At 33.7% G+C, this 17,413-nt stretch overlaps 1 protein-coding gene across 3 annotated transcripts in view; it reads right to left on the bottom strand.

Annotated features, from left to right (window-relative positions):
* Nucleotides 1-1,131: 1,131 nt before the first annotated feature.
* Nucleotides 1,132-17,413, bottom strand: part of LOC140158959 (uncharacterized) — a 201,847-nt gene continuing 185,565 nt past the window's right edge. For all 3 annotated transcript variants that reach the window (XM_072182253.1, XM_072182252.1, XM_072182254.1), the window contains exon 2: nucleotides 1,132-6,772. In XM_072182253.1, the coding sequence (XP_072038354.1) occupies nucleotides 5,192-6,772 (1,581 nt within the window). In that variant the 3' untranslated portion in view covers nucleotides 1,132-5,191. The remainder of the gene's footprint in view (nucleotides 6,773-17,413) is intronic.

The following is a 17,413-nucleotide window of genomic DNA, read 5'->3' as shown; positions in this document are numbered from 1 at the left end:
CTGCTGGTTCCAATAATGACTTATCAGTCTTTGTTTAGGATATACAGGGGGTGAACGTAACTGGTACCTTAATTTATTACTTATATAGGAATATTTTGAAAAGATCTGTAGTTTTATAACCGAACACTAATCTACAAATTAGATGGATCGTGTGTTGTATTTTATGCGGTAGTCTTGTCCATAATCACTGGACGTATAGTGTAATTATTTGGAAACAGATTTTATTGTACAATTCTGTTTCTTGTTTTGTGTTTTCTTGGTCTAGATAAGGCAAATTATGTTTCATTATCTTGTTGTTATTGCTTTTGGTTTGTTGATTACAGTGAGCGTTATCTTCATTAAAATTAATGATATAATTTGTTGTTTACATCTTTCCTCGCATCTAATTTGTCACAAATATGGAATTGATTTATCTAAATGATATACTTTTATGGCCTGAAATTTGTCTTGAATATCCACTTGAATTTTAATCTGTGTAATATTTTGGATGTTTATTTCTTATCGTGGAGCAAAGAGACTATATTTCTCACCAGTGTCAAAACAAATAAACCGCATTGCTTAAGGAATCCGATAGAACGTTTGCACAGTTTGTTTATGGGAACTGAGATTAAATCAGACCAATGTCCAATGACCAATTTTATGGCAAATTATTAAAATTTGATATTTTTTGTATTTTTGATATTTAACAGTCCTCGAAGTAAACTGTATAAATCTAATGATAAGCACTTAAAGTGTATGTAGGTGGGATGAAAAGCTGACGATCTATTGAGAATTACCTTTCATATTAAAGATATGCATATCCCCCCAAATTACCTATATTTTGTTTTGTTGGTGTTTTTGCGAAAAAATCTTCAATATCTTCAATACAGAAGGTCAACATTTTCACATGACTGCTTTTCATCCCAGCTACATACAATTTAAGTACGTATATATTTTCAAAACTCACAATTATTTGATATGAGAAGGGCATCCCTCGTATTCAAAATACAATTCGATATGTCTGATATGCTCTCAGAGCCCACAAAAAATAAGTAAAAACGTTGCTGTCTGAGCCCTTAATCATATAAAATACTAAATCATTATAAATTTCATTATAGACAAAGGAAAAACAACACAGAAAATTTCAACTAATTCATGTTTATGATCAGTGTGTTTTATTGTGCTATGTTCACATTATAAAAAGATTTCTTCATGGAATGATATTATATAATATACAATGTCACAAATCTTGATGGAAACGTATGGTTTACACATATCATTTTTAAATACAACAAATTTTCATTCATTTCTATGTATCAAGATTCGTTATACACGTAATACTGGATGGCAGAAATGTCTATTTAATAGATTTGAAATCACATTGTAACTCGTATACCTAAATCTTCTTTTTCCTTCTTCGGGAAGCATTATCTGATTTATATCATTTTAAACATGGTTGCCTTATTCTTTTCAACAATCTGACCAAAGAAAGGTGATTGATTTACCTATATTCAACCATTTTGCAATATTTTAAAAATGAATTTACATGGTAATTTCTTTACTCACTGATTGCCATTGCTAATTTCTCAGAAACAATTTCCATTTTTTGCATTGTTCAATTACACACTAACCAACACGTACTGTTTCAGGAACACAATTTTGTTATTTCTCAAATTTATTCAAAATTTGCATTCAAGGATATTAATGCCAGTATATTTATTTGAATCGCTGAATAATTTTGGCTCATTTCTCAGAAATGTTTTTGTTTTTGCTTTGTTTAATCGATCCTTTGAATTTAGGGTATAATCGATATTTTATGCAAATGATTTGAATAACAGAATATTTGGTGATTATATTTCACGAAATTAAACAATAATATTATGTAACATTCTTGAAAATGTGATTTTCTACTTCACTTTGAACAGCCGGGCATTAACCTTGTTTATAACCTGTCGACCAATCACACGCGCTGTTAGATAGTGCGTATATATAAACAACTGATAAGAATGAGACATTGCCGACATTTTGTATCAAATTCTGACGACAATTCCTTGTTCTTATGGTCGTACATAACAAGCACTACGTACGATGTCAAGGATTGCAAATGCGTTCATCTCTTAATCGGCTTTTTTTCTTCTTTAGATGATATGATACCCGCAATCAAGAATTCAATATCGTACGTTACCACATTATGCAGTACTAGTATTATAATTCTTTTAAAAAACGTAATCCTCGTTCACTCAACAAAATATAATATAAAAGGCATTAATATTGTATTCTTAGGTGGGAGTTAGGTGTATCAGACTTATTATAATCATGTCGTCGAGGGCTCTGCCGTCGCTAGCTCTCTAGCTATCGGATGTATTGCTGACGCATACATGCCCAGATTGAAAGCAAACATATGTGATGATGGGTTTTTTTCCCGCATTATTCCCGCCAAAATGTATAGACGCATTTCCTTATCATATATAGATCAAAATATTCTTGCCCATTTAGATTTAGAAGGACAATCGTGATGGCTGCATTTTCCCTATTAGAATGCATTACCTGACACACACAACACTGTATATTTTGTTTTTTGAACTCTCTTCTCTTCACGTAATGTGACAAATCAAATTAACCGTGGTTTGATCAAAATGAGATCCATATGCAGTACCTTAATACTTGTCACTAACATAAGTAATCTGACAAATTATAAAAAATACGTATAAATTGGTAATAAATTTTGCTTTGTTCCATGCCAACGCAATTAAGCTACATTATAAGACGTGTTCGTACACAAGGAGCTATAAGCCACCCTTTAGAAGCGCTTTAGAAGACAGAGCTCCATTACCGGTTCAGGAAATAAACGGAAGTGATATGATCTATGCATATTGCCGATTGTAATTATTCAAGAGAAAAATAACAACTTGATTGACAAATTTTGATCTTAAACAGCAATTGAGTAAAATTATCATGACGATTTGGAATCTTTCAGGAAGCCCTGCAAGCTATAATTTAACTTGATTCGGAATTTAATCAGGACCTGGTAAACCAGAATTTGTGACTTATCTATCTATCATTTTTGGAAGCGTCTTGTTTTCATAAAGCGAGCTCAACGATGTGTATGAGTGAATGGCAGTGCCACCTGAATCAAATTCAAATCCATTCACTGTATAGTGTTCTAAAGGTCACGTATAAGAGTGTGCTGTTTTTAAGCATAATTTGTTAGATTGCATGAAGGGATGACAAAGCTTATGCTCGTGCTCTTAATGCATTATTCATGCGTTGAATTGGTACTTAGCAATAAGATGCAATTTCTGAATACATGTAATGATTGTTCTTAATCAACAGAATTTTAGATCTTGAAAACAAGATTAATGAGAATGCAAAATAATGTGTAATTCTCTAAGTGTTATTCTAGTTACACAAGATAAGAGATTATTTTGCCAAATTTTGATCAGCATTATAAATGCCGGCTCTGCTGACATACAACATAATAATGATGGCACACAGGTACATCTACAGCTACGGCAAACATATGTGTGCCATATTAACATTGTGTGATGAAGAACCGTATGGAAATTACGGGAAAATTATAATAATTATATGACTGGTATGTGCGGAATGCAATTATATTCACGATAATTTGCAGATGTTGATAAATTCTGTGAACACAACGTTTTACGAGATTATAGAACATTAACCAGCATGTGCTTGCGGCAAAATATAGATAACTATTCTTTGAAACTAAAAAAGCAATAAGGCAGTTGTACTATTTTCAAGAGAATGGGATCTTTAAGCATTTTGTCGGATCTGCCGACTATAATCATGATTATAAGTAATCACCTTAATTATAAATAACGAGTATTCTGTGAGACCTAAATCAAGTCATTTGTTTTCTTTACATCCTCGTAACCTTCTACTACACATTCTCTCAGGCACACTGATTTTAATTGAACATAATCACCATTGTATGTAAGCAATCATCTTTTCAATGACCTCTTTAAACGTACGAAAATACTTCTTTCAACAATATCGGCGTACAAAATTACATAATACATGGTTAAATATGATTATTATGAGATGACTTTTTACATAAATATAAATATATTTATACACAATATAATTCGGCATTTCGCCAAGAATATCCTAATGCCAGCACAGGAATCTTGTCTACAACATCAAAGCCAAAAAAATAGATAAATAAATAAATAAAACACACATTCAAAATTATGGTAGAAACCTGATATGGAATAGAGATTGGAAAAATATTCTACACATTAAAAAGTCACTTTGAAATAAAAGATGTACTGTTTAGTTTTTTCAAAAATATCAAACTGTTTTTCCTTAAGAAACCATAACGAGATTGTTATCAAGAATGTGTTATATATATTTATTTGATAACTGATCAGCTTAATATGCAATCCGAGATTTGAACAATTTCAAAACAAATTTCTTTGCTTTCTGTTCAAAACACAAGGAACACTTTATTTTGCTCGTTCATGTCTAGAAGGTAACAAAACAAGATTCAAAATTTGTGATCAAATGTTTTTTGAAACAATCTCGTTCGTTTCTATAGACAATAAGAAATCAACTCATTTTTCATTTTTCAACTAACACCATGACATGTTAACGTCACAAATAAAACAAAGGGTAGTTTTATATGACAACAGTGTAGTTTCGATTGGAAGAAACAATTAAAACCTGATTTGACCAAAACATATTTATAATTCGCTATGGAGTTAGATCAAGGATACACATACTACGTGTGATTTTACTTTTGACAACAATATTCAAATTGGTTCAACAAATGAAATAAAACGCATAAACTGTAAAAAATAATATACTTCACTTTGCACTATTTCACTCACTACTACCATGACCATTATGACGACACTTGAACATTATTAAAAAGGTTACAATCATTCATAACATAATTATATAAAAATAGTTGACATATTGTAAAGACATATCGGGGGTAAGCATTAAAGTTCAACAAAAATATACTTACATACATCATAATACGTTATCATTAATATTGTATAAATGCCAAGAGTTGTTATAAGTCAATAAATACATGGATCAATGTGTTGATCCTACTGTTTGTTAACCCGTGAATTTACCGGTATTTCGTAAGTCCGTGACCGGTGTCGCGTCAATAGTTTTTATTATTACATGTTATCAAAAACGGTAGACAAAAGTTTCATTCGGAATGATTCATTTCAAACAGTCACACCATCTGCTGCATCCTTTTGAACGGGAACTTGGTTAGAATGTTACCAAGTTTATCGTGATTCCAGAGTCCTTTCCAGAGAGCAGCGCCAGATCTTGTTTTCTTACCGGACCGACTTGGACTTGTCTTTTGTAGTGACAAATGCCGCTCAATAGCTTCACCCAAAAGAGAAGGATCAAACTCACCGGAAGATTCTTTAGCGTCTTCTTCAATTTTCTCTATGACTTCGCTGGTACTCGGTTCTGGCTGAATCTGCTTCTCCTCCAGAATATCGGCTTCTTCTTCATCCTCTTCGAGTAACTGGTTTCCATTATCATCGCTTTTTAACATAGGTTCCAATTCACTTGGGCTTGGACAACGCGGTGGCAGCGTACTACCGTAAGCTGGTCTTTCTCGGATGACTGAAGAAGTAGGAGGTGGAACAAGACAGTTTTTGTTCAAAACAGGTGGGGTAATTGGCCTTTGTTCTATCGTTCCTTTGACGGGAGATAACTGCAAAACATCAACAGCTCTGGAACGACTTACGATAGGTTGCCGGTTTGGAAGTTGAACATGCAAACTGCTGTGTCGAGCAATGCGAGGTGAAACTCTTTTACCTTTCAGCTTAGCACCTTCTTTTTCAGGAGAGCTACTTTTAGATACTTTTCTCTCCACATCGACACTTTCCACATTTTTATTGTCATTTTCAGTCTCTTGAGGTAATTCAGGCGTTGTTCCAAGTGTTAATTTATGACTTCTGCGCTTTGAAGGAGGAACAAATTTTTTCGCGTCAGACAATATCTTCAGAAGATCATCGTTGGAAACTATAATGCCTTTTTGTTCCGCTGTGCTGGATGCTGAGCCTTTCATGCCTCTGATCGGTCTCACCACGCTTACATCAATAGCTGACTCACTTTGCGAACGCAACATTTTCTTCTTATGGTGTGGTCCTGTTTTTCCGGCTTTACCAGAACCAAGCGATTCACCGGACAATTTCCGGGGTGAGTCTGTACTACTGTCCGTACTCAAATGAGCCATTTTCAAATCTTGATGCATTCTTCTTGTAACACTGAACACGGCACTATCAGAGTACTGATGAAGCAGTCTAGGGTTCTGTTTACCTCTTGGTAGAGGCCAACGAGTTTTTGCTAAAGCAGTCCTTTGTCGTGTTGCTGGAAGACTACAGCAGCTTCCACGGGAAGATTGACTATCAAAACTAGCAAAATTAGAGTCTGTATCTGCTCCAAAACTCCCTGTTGACGAGCTAACACTCCTCTGTTCACTACTACTGCTTAAGCTGCTACTGCCTAGTGCTCGCTTTGCATTGCTCTTTAATCGCATACGAGATTGCCTGTATCGACCAACATCGGAGAGACGCCTGCCCTCATTGGCAGCTGCCAAAATGTCACCATTATCACATACATATTCATTATCTGAGTCAAGCGGTGAATACATGATTGGTTTCTGGTATCTTAGCAACGGTGGACGGACTGTGATGTCACACTGGAGGTCTCTTTTGAGAGGTAATGGTCTGGGCGAATAATATTCACACGAGCTAGAAGAACTGCTATGTTTTTCACGGTTACGTCGATAAAGGTCCTGGAAAAACAAATAATGAAAATACATGATTTAGTAATAAAGTAAAAAGAGGAAAAGATTAACAAATCAGAATATTCCAATACAAGGGAGACAATATAATTAAGATGCAGACTCAGTTATTATGAACACAGAATTGAAAAACACGGTATGCATAATGCAATAGGTAAGAAGGGATGGCTAAATAATTATTTAATTTCAGTGGGAAATATCCCCGGAAGTATCCCTCTATTCGCGTGTACTTGAAGAATGAGATAAATAAATAAGCGGGTAAGGTAGAAGCTGTTTCACAAAATATAAGGATGTTAGAAAAATAACAACACAATAATTTGACTATGTTTGTCTACATAATTATTTGTAACCTGTTTCCCAATCATTTAAGTATTTATTAGACATAATAAGAGAGAGAAGAACATTAAATATTAGTCCTTTTAAGGTATCTTCACCACCAAATGTTGATAGATTTATTAATATTGATGTGTGCTTGAACGCAAATGTACGTCCCAAGAAATAGTTGCACAAACAGTAATGAATTCATATAAAGGCAAGCCTGAATCTGGAAAAAAAAAATATTACTTATAATGTATGGTGACAGATACAGCAACACTCCAATAACGCAATTCAAGGAATGTGTTATATGAGCTATGGTTATCATTATTGAAAATAAATCCAGGTATTATCAATTTGAAGCACATCTTTTGCATACTGCATACTATATAAGAAAACAAAACTCTCATTTCTCTTTTTTAAATGAATATTTCTGGTCAATAACCTCATCGCTACTTAATTCCAATTGGAAATAGCATATTAATTTCTTTGGATTTTGCAAAGTGTTTTATATCATGATTACAGTGACTTTAGCCGTGTGGTAGTTTTTACTATCACATGGCATGAAAAAACAACCATGTGATATCATGATATATAACAAATATTAAAAGCCAATATTCGTATAATAGTAAAAATATATCATTTGGTAAAATTTTGACTGACCTATTTCACTCGGCTACGCCTCGTGAAATAGAAAAGTCAAAATTTGACCTCATGATATATTTTGTACTATCACACTCTTAGGCATGTAATATTTGTATACTAGCCCATGTCATTACGTATATGGCTCTTTCCTTCTTTCTCACCCTGATATATGCTTCCTTAAAAACTTAAGTTGAGCGAGCAAATGTTCTAACAAATAGTGGGGAATATCACTTTTCAACTGCTACCATAGTGGATTGTCTCCACCTTTTGAAAACGCCCCTGTCACCAAACCCCTCTACAACCTCTCTGTGCATGCACGTAAAACGTTCCTACTACGTTAAAAACGATGTCTTTATCGTTTTTTCACCTATTATAATTGTGGGGAAATCCCACTTTTCACATATGCCCCTACTAATCCAGTGAAAAGTATCATGAATGTCCCCACAATTCCAATCTCTGTTAATCATCCCCCCCCCCCCTCTCTCTTTGCTTTTTCATCCTCTTTTAATTACAATCATAGACTAAATCCAACTCTTTTTTATTGCTCTAGTACATCCTTGATTATTTTTAACTATATAATAGTGAAATTATTAACTATAGTACATGAAATTATATCATAGTAACTATATAATAAGGACAGGAATAATGATACTAGTAATTCATTAAATATTTTAACCAAAAAACAACTTCAACTGGGTCATAGCATCGACAATCTTGATTACAAATTTGACACGATTTTCCCAAATAGTGGATTGTTTCAAATAGTAACGTAAAACAAGCGATTATTTGCATTAGTGTCGTGACACGCTCATTTCCATCCATATATAGCATTCTACGAAACCCTCTGACTAAATAGGACACCGTGTCTTACAAAATGCAATGTTAATGGGAACTTAAGAGCACATAACAAGGCACAGGCCATTATATGTATATATTTGCTAAAGCTAGTTAGCCGATTGTCGACAATTCTCATGGGGTGACTGAAAGGTCATAATAAAACTTTAAACGGTTTTTATATTTACTAGTGGATGGCGTATATATTTTTTTCTGAAACAATGGAAATCACTTAAATGTTAAGTTCTGCCCAAAGCGTTACTGATAAAATGAATCTAGAATAAAACTCTCCACTTTTACATTACAACCCTCATTAATACATAGATAATGTTCCATACGATCGGCAACCAACATTTATTAAAATGTTGTTGACATTTTTCAATTTAATTAAGTTTTAATGCAGTGGCTATATTCCAAATAAAATGTGGAGGATGTGATCTGCTTCGGATATCCACTATAAACAGCAGCGCTTTGAAGTTTGTGGAAAATGCGCAATACACATACATCATATAAATCAAATCAAATAAATAACAAGTAGTCGGACCCAAGTGATAAACTGTTTCTTCTCAGTGCAGGCACGATAAATTGCGACAAAACAAATCAAACTTGCTTGCTATAAAATTGAAGTTTAGTACAATGAGCCAATGATGAACAACCTTGTTATTGCTTGCAAATCTACATTAGGCCAAACCCTCATCTAAAAATATTAGTAGTGATTTATAGTGCGCTACGCACAGGCACAATACATTGATGTGTCAAGCCTCAGCACACTTTACAGTTTATCCAGCTAAAGCAGTCAAAACGTGCCAAAATGGCTAGTCAGAAACAGTCAGAAATCATAGAATAGATTTTCGCAGTATTTATTAATGGAAATAATAGTAAACCATTATAACATTATGAAGTGTCATGCCTATATATCATATTGAATTATCTTATAATAATGGAGAAGAATGTGTATCAGGGTTTAACTCCCATCCTCGAATTTCGAGGCTGAAATGATCGCAAAGGATAGCCGGATATTTTACTTTGACACGTCGCGAGCATCTGAGCACCCCTCCCATTCGTTAAACTAGGGTTAAGAGATAAAACGGAAACTCGATAAGATACTTCGACAACATCATGATGCCATATTACGTCAAGAACTGATATCCTTTCCGGATTGCTGCTTCTGTGTGAGATGATTTTAAGTAACAAACGAGCTGATTTGAAACCTCTATAACCCTAAACCAGACCGCTTTATATGTTGCTTGCATGTACAAGTCAATACAAACTAAACACACTCTTCGTTCTATAATCAATTGTCTTGGTATAGAGCAGAATTGTGGCAGTATAACATGGCTGATGACTGCAAAGTTTTATGAACAAATTGGAGATTGCATGTGTTATCATTCACATACATTTTACATAAATAATAAATAGGCAGGAACCAAAAGAATACTCTACATACATAACGAATTGACAGCGAATGTCATTTTGATGTTCATGTGCATTCTTTATATCCTCAGGGACATGCTGTAGCAATAATTACGACTGCATTTATTACATTTCCAAATCAGCCAAACAAAATTACGTGATATACACATAGAATGTCATTATGTTATGTTTGTATTATATTTGTTCGTTAAAATTGTTTTCTGAATTTGCAATTTCTGCATATCATATGTGTGATTTGCAGTGGTAGGGGTTTGCCGCCAAATGTGATGAATAAAGAAAAAAACAATAGCTGATTATTACCACATTTAATTATACTTTGTTTGAGAAATATCGTAGTTAAGATATTTTGTTTGAATACAATTTTATTAACCTACGGTAAATCAATGTATGCTGACTTGCGTTTCTAGCTTATCATCGTTGGACAGTTAAAACAGTGCATGTATTTCTTTACCTATTCACTTACTAAGTCTAGAATTTTATTTACAATATATTGTGGATACGTGAGTTTTTTTGTGTGTTTGATTTGGAAAAAACAGAGAGAAAAATTAAATATACTCAATGCGGGAATAACGCGCCAAAAGCGGGTAATTATATTAATGCGCGCGGGGAGTTTGAGACAAACTATCAAATTAAAAGGGCATTTCGTGATCCACAGCATCATCCCCCCACTTTTCTAAAGTTTAGATTTTTATACCACTGGAAACCTCTGGCTTCATAATGTTAATGTACAAAAAAATCTTGCAGATTAATTCGTTCAGCAAAAATATTGTGAAATTTGAATTACGTTCTGGTACACCAGAAAGTAATACACATAATAATCTTGCATAACTCGCAAACGCAAAATCGGAATCAACTGAAATTTTGGGAATAATCTTCGTTCGTGGATATCTACTGACAAATGTCATAAAATGAGGATGCAAGGATCACAAAATACTCCTTTAAGATGGCTTATCTGACTAAAAATTCGAATAACATGCTCTCCCCTTAAAAGCCATAGAAGCTAGTCATGTTCCATGCACTTTTAGAATCTAGTATTGCTGATGATAATACTTGTGTTGTGTGTACCGTACGTCTATGTTACAGCTATGCTTTTTCTTGTCCGCTCAATGTAAGGCATAATATATAAGGTATATCTACGGCAAGCAATGTCGATTTTCTTTCACCTATTGATTTTCTTTTAGGCACTGAGGGAAATGATTTCGTACGGTATGTCGCGTTATATTCCTTTCGGGGATTTGAATATAACCTTTACGATGCAAGCCAGGTATGGAAGGTCGATATACATGCAATTGGCTTCCCTAAAATAAACAATGTTTGCACATATATACACATATTTTGATGTGTACTGCACTCTAGTACTCACATCTTCATGTATTGCACTAGCGTAATAGTATGATACTAACCGGTACAACATGAATTGGAATTGGTGGCATTTGCAGTAGAATTAATTACAGGTTTTATAGAAGCTTAACATTTGCTTGAGCAGGAGCGTAAACAAACGCTTATGATTCAAGATTGTTTATTTGTAGCCCTGGATATGTAGAGCCATATTTTGTGATATGAAGTTAATGCCATTAAACACGTATTTACACAACGATTTATGATCACGTTTCAGTATCTTGTAATATAAATCCTCTCATATGTAAATATTTTTGTTTGTTTTTGAAAACAAAATATATTTTTAGCAAGTTGTTCATATATTTCAAGGATTCTTAAACAGCTGCGCAAATCCAATCTATCCAGGTCTCACACCAGAGTGCATTGCAATAATAATAAAAGGGCACTCATTGCCTGATTGCACCGTACGTATTCAGATTGATTGAACAAATACATCGAGATTTGACACGATAATCATCCCATCATTTGCTACTTAGATATATTACAAGTACATACAACGTGGGATGTATGAGAGACCCTGTGCTTTAACTATTATCCTATTGCCGATATCTATTACAAAAAGATAAAATATAATACAGAACATTGAAACAGTATCAAGCAGTGTGTAGCGCGTGAGGTCAAAGCTCTCGGTAATAGTCTGACACATACATTATGAAAATCAGTTTAATATAAAGGTTTGTTGCAAAATAAATGTATTTTGGGGAAAAAACAGCAAACAACATCAAATCCTGAAAATATATCTGCCATATGGGATAAACAACAGACGGAATTTAGTTGGATTCTTATCAAAGTCGTTATTTGTCTTTATTACTACTGTATTTCATTTAGTTTACCATATTTACTATAAAAACATGTGATCTGTACGTGACATTAATTGACATTTCCAAATTATAAGCACATGTTGTTGTGATTAAAAATAACAAGTGAGCGTCGCATAAATTCTGCCGTTGAATTGACGTCTTCATTTCATGAGCACGACCCAAGTGTGCCTTTTTGGATGAAAATTGTATGCATATAAACGTACACGACTACCTTGATGGGGTGTTAAACCTTATACAATACAACAGCATCTTACCGTGGGCCGCCATTTTTGAATTAAATTTGTTGCTGGCACCACTGCACTGTTTAATGATTGTGAATAAAAAGGTCTCTATTGCAAATTGGATTAACGGTTAGGAAATGAATTACACGACTTTTCAAACAAAAGTAAATTCATGACTATTGAATCAAATAATTAGATAAATTGTGATACGTAAGTTAAAGCTACAAGATGTTTTCTGAACATGAATGTTAATGTCGGGGTTAATGTTTGCTCTTATCCTTCCAGAAGATGAGCATGAACGGTGTTTCTTTAATCGCAGACATTCAGTAACCTAAGGTTCACCAACAAATCGATATCTTTTAATGTAGAAAAAGCAGCCAACAACTCATGCATTAAATCAAGATAATGTGGCGTTCCTTGTGTAGATTGCTATGGTACCATCCAGGGTAAGAAGAATCCTGCATGCATGGCAGCATGATGCGTTGATAAGGGGTCATTTGATCCTGGGCATTTGACTCGTTGTTTTAACCCATGTCTAACTCTTTTACGGGATTATTACCTCATCGTTTTAGTCACCGTTGTACGTAAATGCGTATACAATATAATATGTGATGCGATCAAGCAAAATCAGTCGGAACTCGGCAATAATAAATTTTCAGTTTCTTACAGGATAGTAAAAAACATTTACAAAGCTGGATTTTGCAGAAAACCCCATTGAAATTGAACAACCAGTTCCAAAGATATGAGCAATTAAAGAGTTTCCAAAACAAGAAGAAACAAAAGGAAATATTTCCTTTATTTGGCTATATCTCAAAATCAATATTTCCGAGTTCCGACTGATTTTGCTTGATCGCATCACATATAACTCAAAAGGACGTATAGAATAATGGTATTACATCAGCGTTAATTAAATTGATAGTTTTGCTATCAACGGATATTAGGGTATATTGCTGAGCTCTATTCAATATCATATTACAGTAGAGCAACATTTGCCATTTGGAACAAAAATATTTTTAGACATAAAAAATAAAATGTTTATAAAAATATTACTAGAATCAAGCTATTTTTATCGTTGTTGTAGTTTTAGCGTCAACCCTATTTTAACCAACGATTTAGCTTTACGAGGATGTAATAACTCATTCAACCAAAAATTATCTCAAGCGAATGTCGGTTTCTGCAAAGCTAGATTGAACAAGGTCATCTGTTGTTACTGATCCACCATCTGGCATGTCTGGGAACATACTGTCGACAAACAAATCAGGGAATGAACCTCTCTGGGCTGTCAAGAAGAATTAATGGACCGGTAGCGTAAATGGCCTCCAAGAGTATCCTCTCTTCCTCTGGAGGACAGCATCTCATGTATATTGACGCCCTTAAATTAACAGAATGTTCTTCTTGCCAAAACCAAATATATTTTACTGACCTGACAGTTTCGGCCTTCTTGGAAACTCCCATAGTGAGGACTTGCAACTAATGTAGTTTCAATATATAACGGCCTCGCAGGGCAAGAAAGCAATGCGTCACCTGAAGTTATCGACAGCCCGTCATCTTTTTCTTTATGATTTTTTCTTTGTACCTTTTTTTCTTCTTTTTTTCTCTTCTTTTTACCAACCAATTCCCGCAATCTTTAGGCTCTATCGGGAGCTAATTTATAGTTTAAGCTTGATCGCTATTGTTTTTGAGCACTAGTTGTTTCTTTATAGCCCTGCGGGGCAACCTTGAAGAATATTGTTTTTGAGCAATATTGTTTTTTACGGCTGATACCTCCATAACCTTTCCCATACCACATTATCAAATTTTACTTATGAAATTACTAGTTTATTTATTTTATGTTGCCAAACGCTTCAAATATGCACTACATTTAATATACATAAGATACTGTCTCCAGAGGAGGAGATGATAGTCTTGCACGATTCTAAGCATGAGATGCTGATGTAATACTTCATGCTGAAATTGTTTTTAATAGCGTTTTCCATCTTGTTATTTTATCAACAAAATCTCACTTATCTTAGAATGCTTTGGTCTATTATGACCACTATTCTTTATTCACTGTTTATTGGACAGATATCAGAAGTAAACAGCCTTGCCATTCTATACTCAGTCTTGCCAAGTAATATCCCGTTGCATCTGTTGGGAATTAAGTTAGCAAGGTATCACCTTTTATTCAAAGAAATATTAATCAAAAAGATACATTGGGCTTTATTATTTGTTATTTTACAATTTGTTGTTTTCGATCAGTTTGATATCTGTATCAAAGGTATAATGGGCTATTCCAGTTGAAGTCCATATACCCCAAAGGGTGTCATGACCTTTATCTTCCAAATGGGTATACCTGAACGGATGACTCCATTTGAAATCTACACCCCTGTATGGGAAAATAACGCCATGTCTTCCAGAGGGCTATGGATTTCAACTGGAATAGCTCAATCGGATGAAGCGCTCAATTCCCGCAATATTGGATTCGCACAGGATATACTTTCTTACTTGACAATATTGGTCCAAGTTAACATCTTCGAATGCAGATATTATCAGCTGTTCAATCTATAGGAAATTTGATTTCCCTAATCTTGTTATTCATCTGACACGTTGATCAGTTCATCGTTTTGGCAACCGACCTAAATATCTGCTGATTTTACATTAGATTATGCAAACCTTGCCATTAACGCAGGGCATGATTGGCAAGGTACAATTTTTGTATTTAATATCCCAAGTTGAAAATGGCGCATCGGTTAAAAATGGTCTCATAAGCAAACAACTCATTTCTGACATAATTTTACATGACGAGTAATTTGAGACCAGTTTCGTTGAAATTTGACCACTTTTCAATTTTTGACTCCCGGAGACCATATTAAAATTTATTTTTTTACCTTTTTGTTTACAACTTGAGAATGGTATATCACAAGTACGTCAAACTGTACTTTTCTGAATCTTTAGGATGAGAGAAATACTTTGGTGTGGTTTTAAACCAAAACTTGACCGACTTTAAAATTTGACCCTGTATTACCCTTGTAAAACCCTTGTACAGACTCCCACTAAATTTACCAACCCTGACCCTAAAGCATTGCCAGTAAGGATTAATATCTAATCACTGCTAATTATAAGTTTTTTTTACATTTAAGTAATTATTATCTTCCATATTTCATTATTGGTTTATATTGGTATATCATTTAATAACGGCTTTGTCATGCTTATTTCATCAGTGGGATGACTATATTATTTTAGAGCCACCTGATAGTGTGCGAAGATGGTGATAGGAGAGACGCAAGTCGGTTTTTCCTAGCAGCGCAAACACAGTTTAGCGTGTTGATATCTTAAATATGTTAAGAGAGAGGATTTGTTTAGCGTTTCTTCTATTTCAATATAATTTAAATGTAATTAATTATTGTGAGTAGAAATAACTATAAAGGCAGTTATCATTACATTGACGTATGAGGGAAGGCTACATTACATTACTGAAAATAAGATGCATGCAAACCAACAAGCAGACAGTTTGGGCCTTTAGAAATGTGTGTCAGTGTTAATTAAATTATAGCAATGAGGGCGCTATTTATTTAAAGCATAATTTGCATATTCACAGGTGTTAAAAATTTGCAGATAAAGTAAAATCATAAATGAGATGAAGAAGAGAAACATGTGGCTAAATCATGAAACAGGGGAACAACAATAATTATATTAATGTTTTAATAAACATAATTAGCGCCCGCAATTTCTATAAAATCAATAAAATAGATTGAGTAGATTAATATGCAAACGAAGAAAAATAAAATAAATAAATAAAAAACTGAAAATTGAATTCGATAACTATTATCATTACCAAGATTAGAGTTGGAAATTAAATAATGTTTGCTTTTCAAATTAAAACATGTTACAACTAAATAGAAAATGCGAACTAAAATGGTATTTTATTATAGGTCTGACATTTTGTGTTTATTTAGAACTAAGGTAGATGGGAAGATGTTTATCAATAAGGCTATCTGCTACAGTTGCACTGCATCAGTCACTCTATCCAAAGTTATACGTGAAGCTACGAATTTAGAAGTAGACTCTTCGGATATCTAGTAGTCTAAAAATAGTACTATACTCACAGCTTTTTTGTAAAGGTTAAAATCCAATAGATCCGGTCACTATGTGCCGCGTAATGATTTCCTTTATTTAGTTACACTACGATTGAAATAATTAGTCTGCGCTTTACGCTAAAGCTTAGTTCAACCATGCCATTTCAATCCGTTCTTTAACTGATTTGCAATGAAATTAAGTTTTCTTTTTACTCGCTGAGTTTTATTTTAGATTATTTAAGCATGAATGAAATTGTTTGATTACAAAAATGAACATCTGCTTTCACTTTGTACGTCATCTAATCGATAAGTCAGGAATGCTATAGACACAATGATGGCTTGTTAACATACATTAACGAAAATGTGACCTGTACCAACAAAACTAGGAAAATGTCCCACAGATAATTTTAGAGATTGTTAAGATTGTTATATAAGCTATACAAATTAGAAAATACTCTTTCAAATAACACGTAACAAGTTTCTGTGCATCATTGTGAAGATCTTATTCGATAAGATAGTGTTAAATCAGGTTTGATCTTAATTTCATTTTAGATTACATAATCTGACGTATAGTTTGAGAAGAAGAAGAAGAAGAAGAAGAAGAAGAAGATGAAGAAGAAGAAGAGATAGATAGATCGTCAGCATTTTTTGCACAGAAATATGTTTCAAGTTTTGTAAAATCGTATGGTAACTACATTATTAGTAACAATGGGGTGAAAAGTAAACGCATGCTTCAATATTAAAATAATATTATATCAACGCATTCCATTGTATACCACACCTGATGATACCATCACAATACCATACATTGTAATACCATACTTAACCAATGAGTTATTGTTTAAAGTCATTGTTTAATAGCCTGTTATGTTGAACTATGTTACAGATACTACATTACCATGATTACAT

Source organism: Amphiura filiformis, chromosome 8 (assembly GCF_039555335.1).
Source record: "Amphiura filiformis chromosome 8, Afil_fr2py, whole genome shotgun sequence".
NCBI classification, from domain to species: Eukaryota; Metazoa; Echinodermata; class Ophiuroidea; order Amphilepidida; family Amphiuridae; genus Amphiura; species Amphiura filiformis.
Note: the sequence above shows the minus strand (reverse complement) of the source record. Positions and strands in the feature narration are given on the sequence as shown.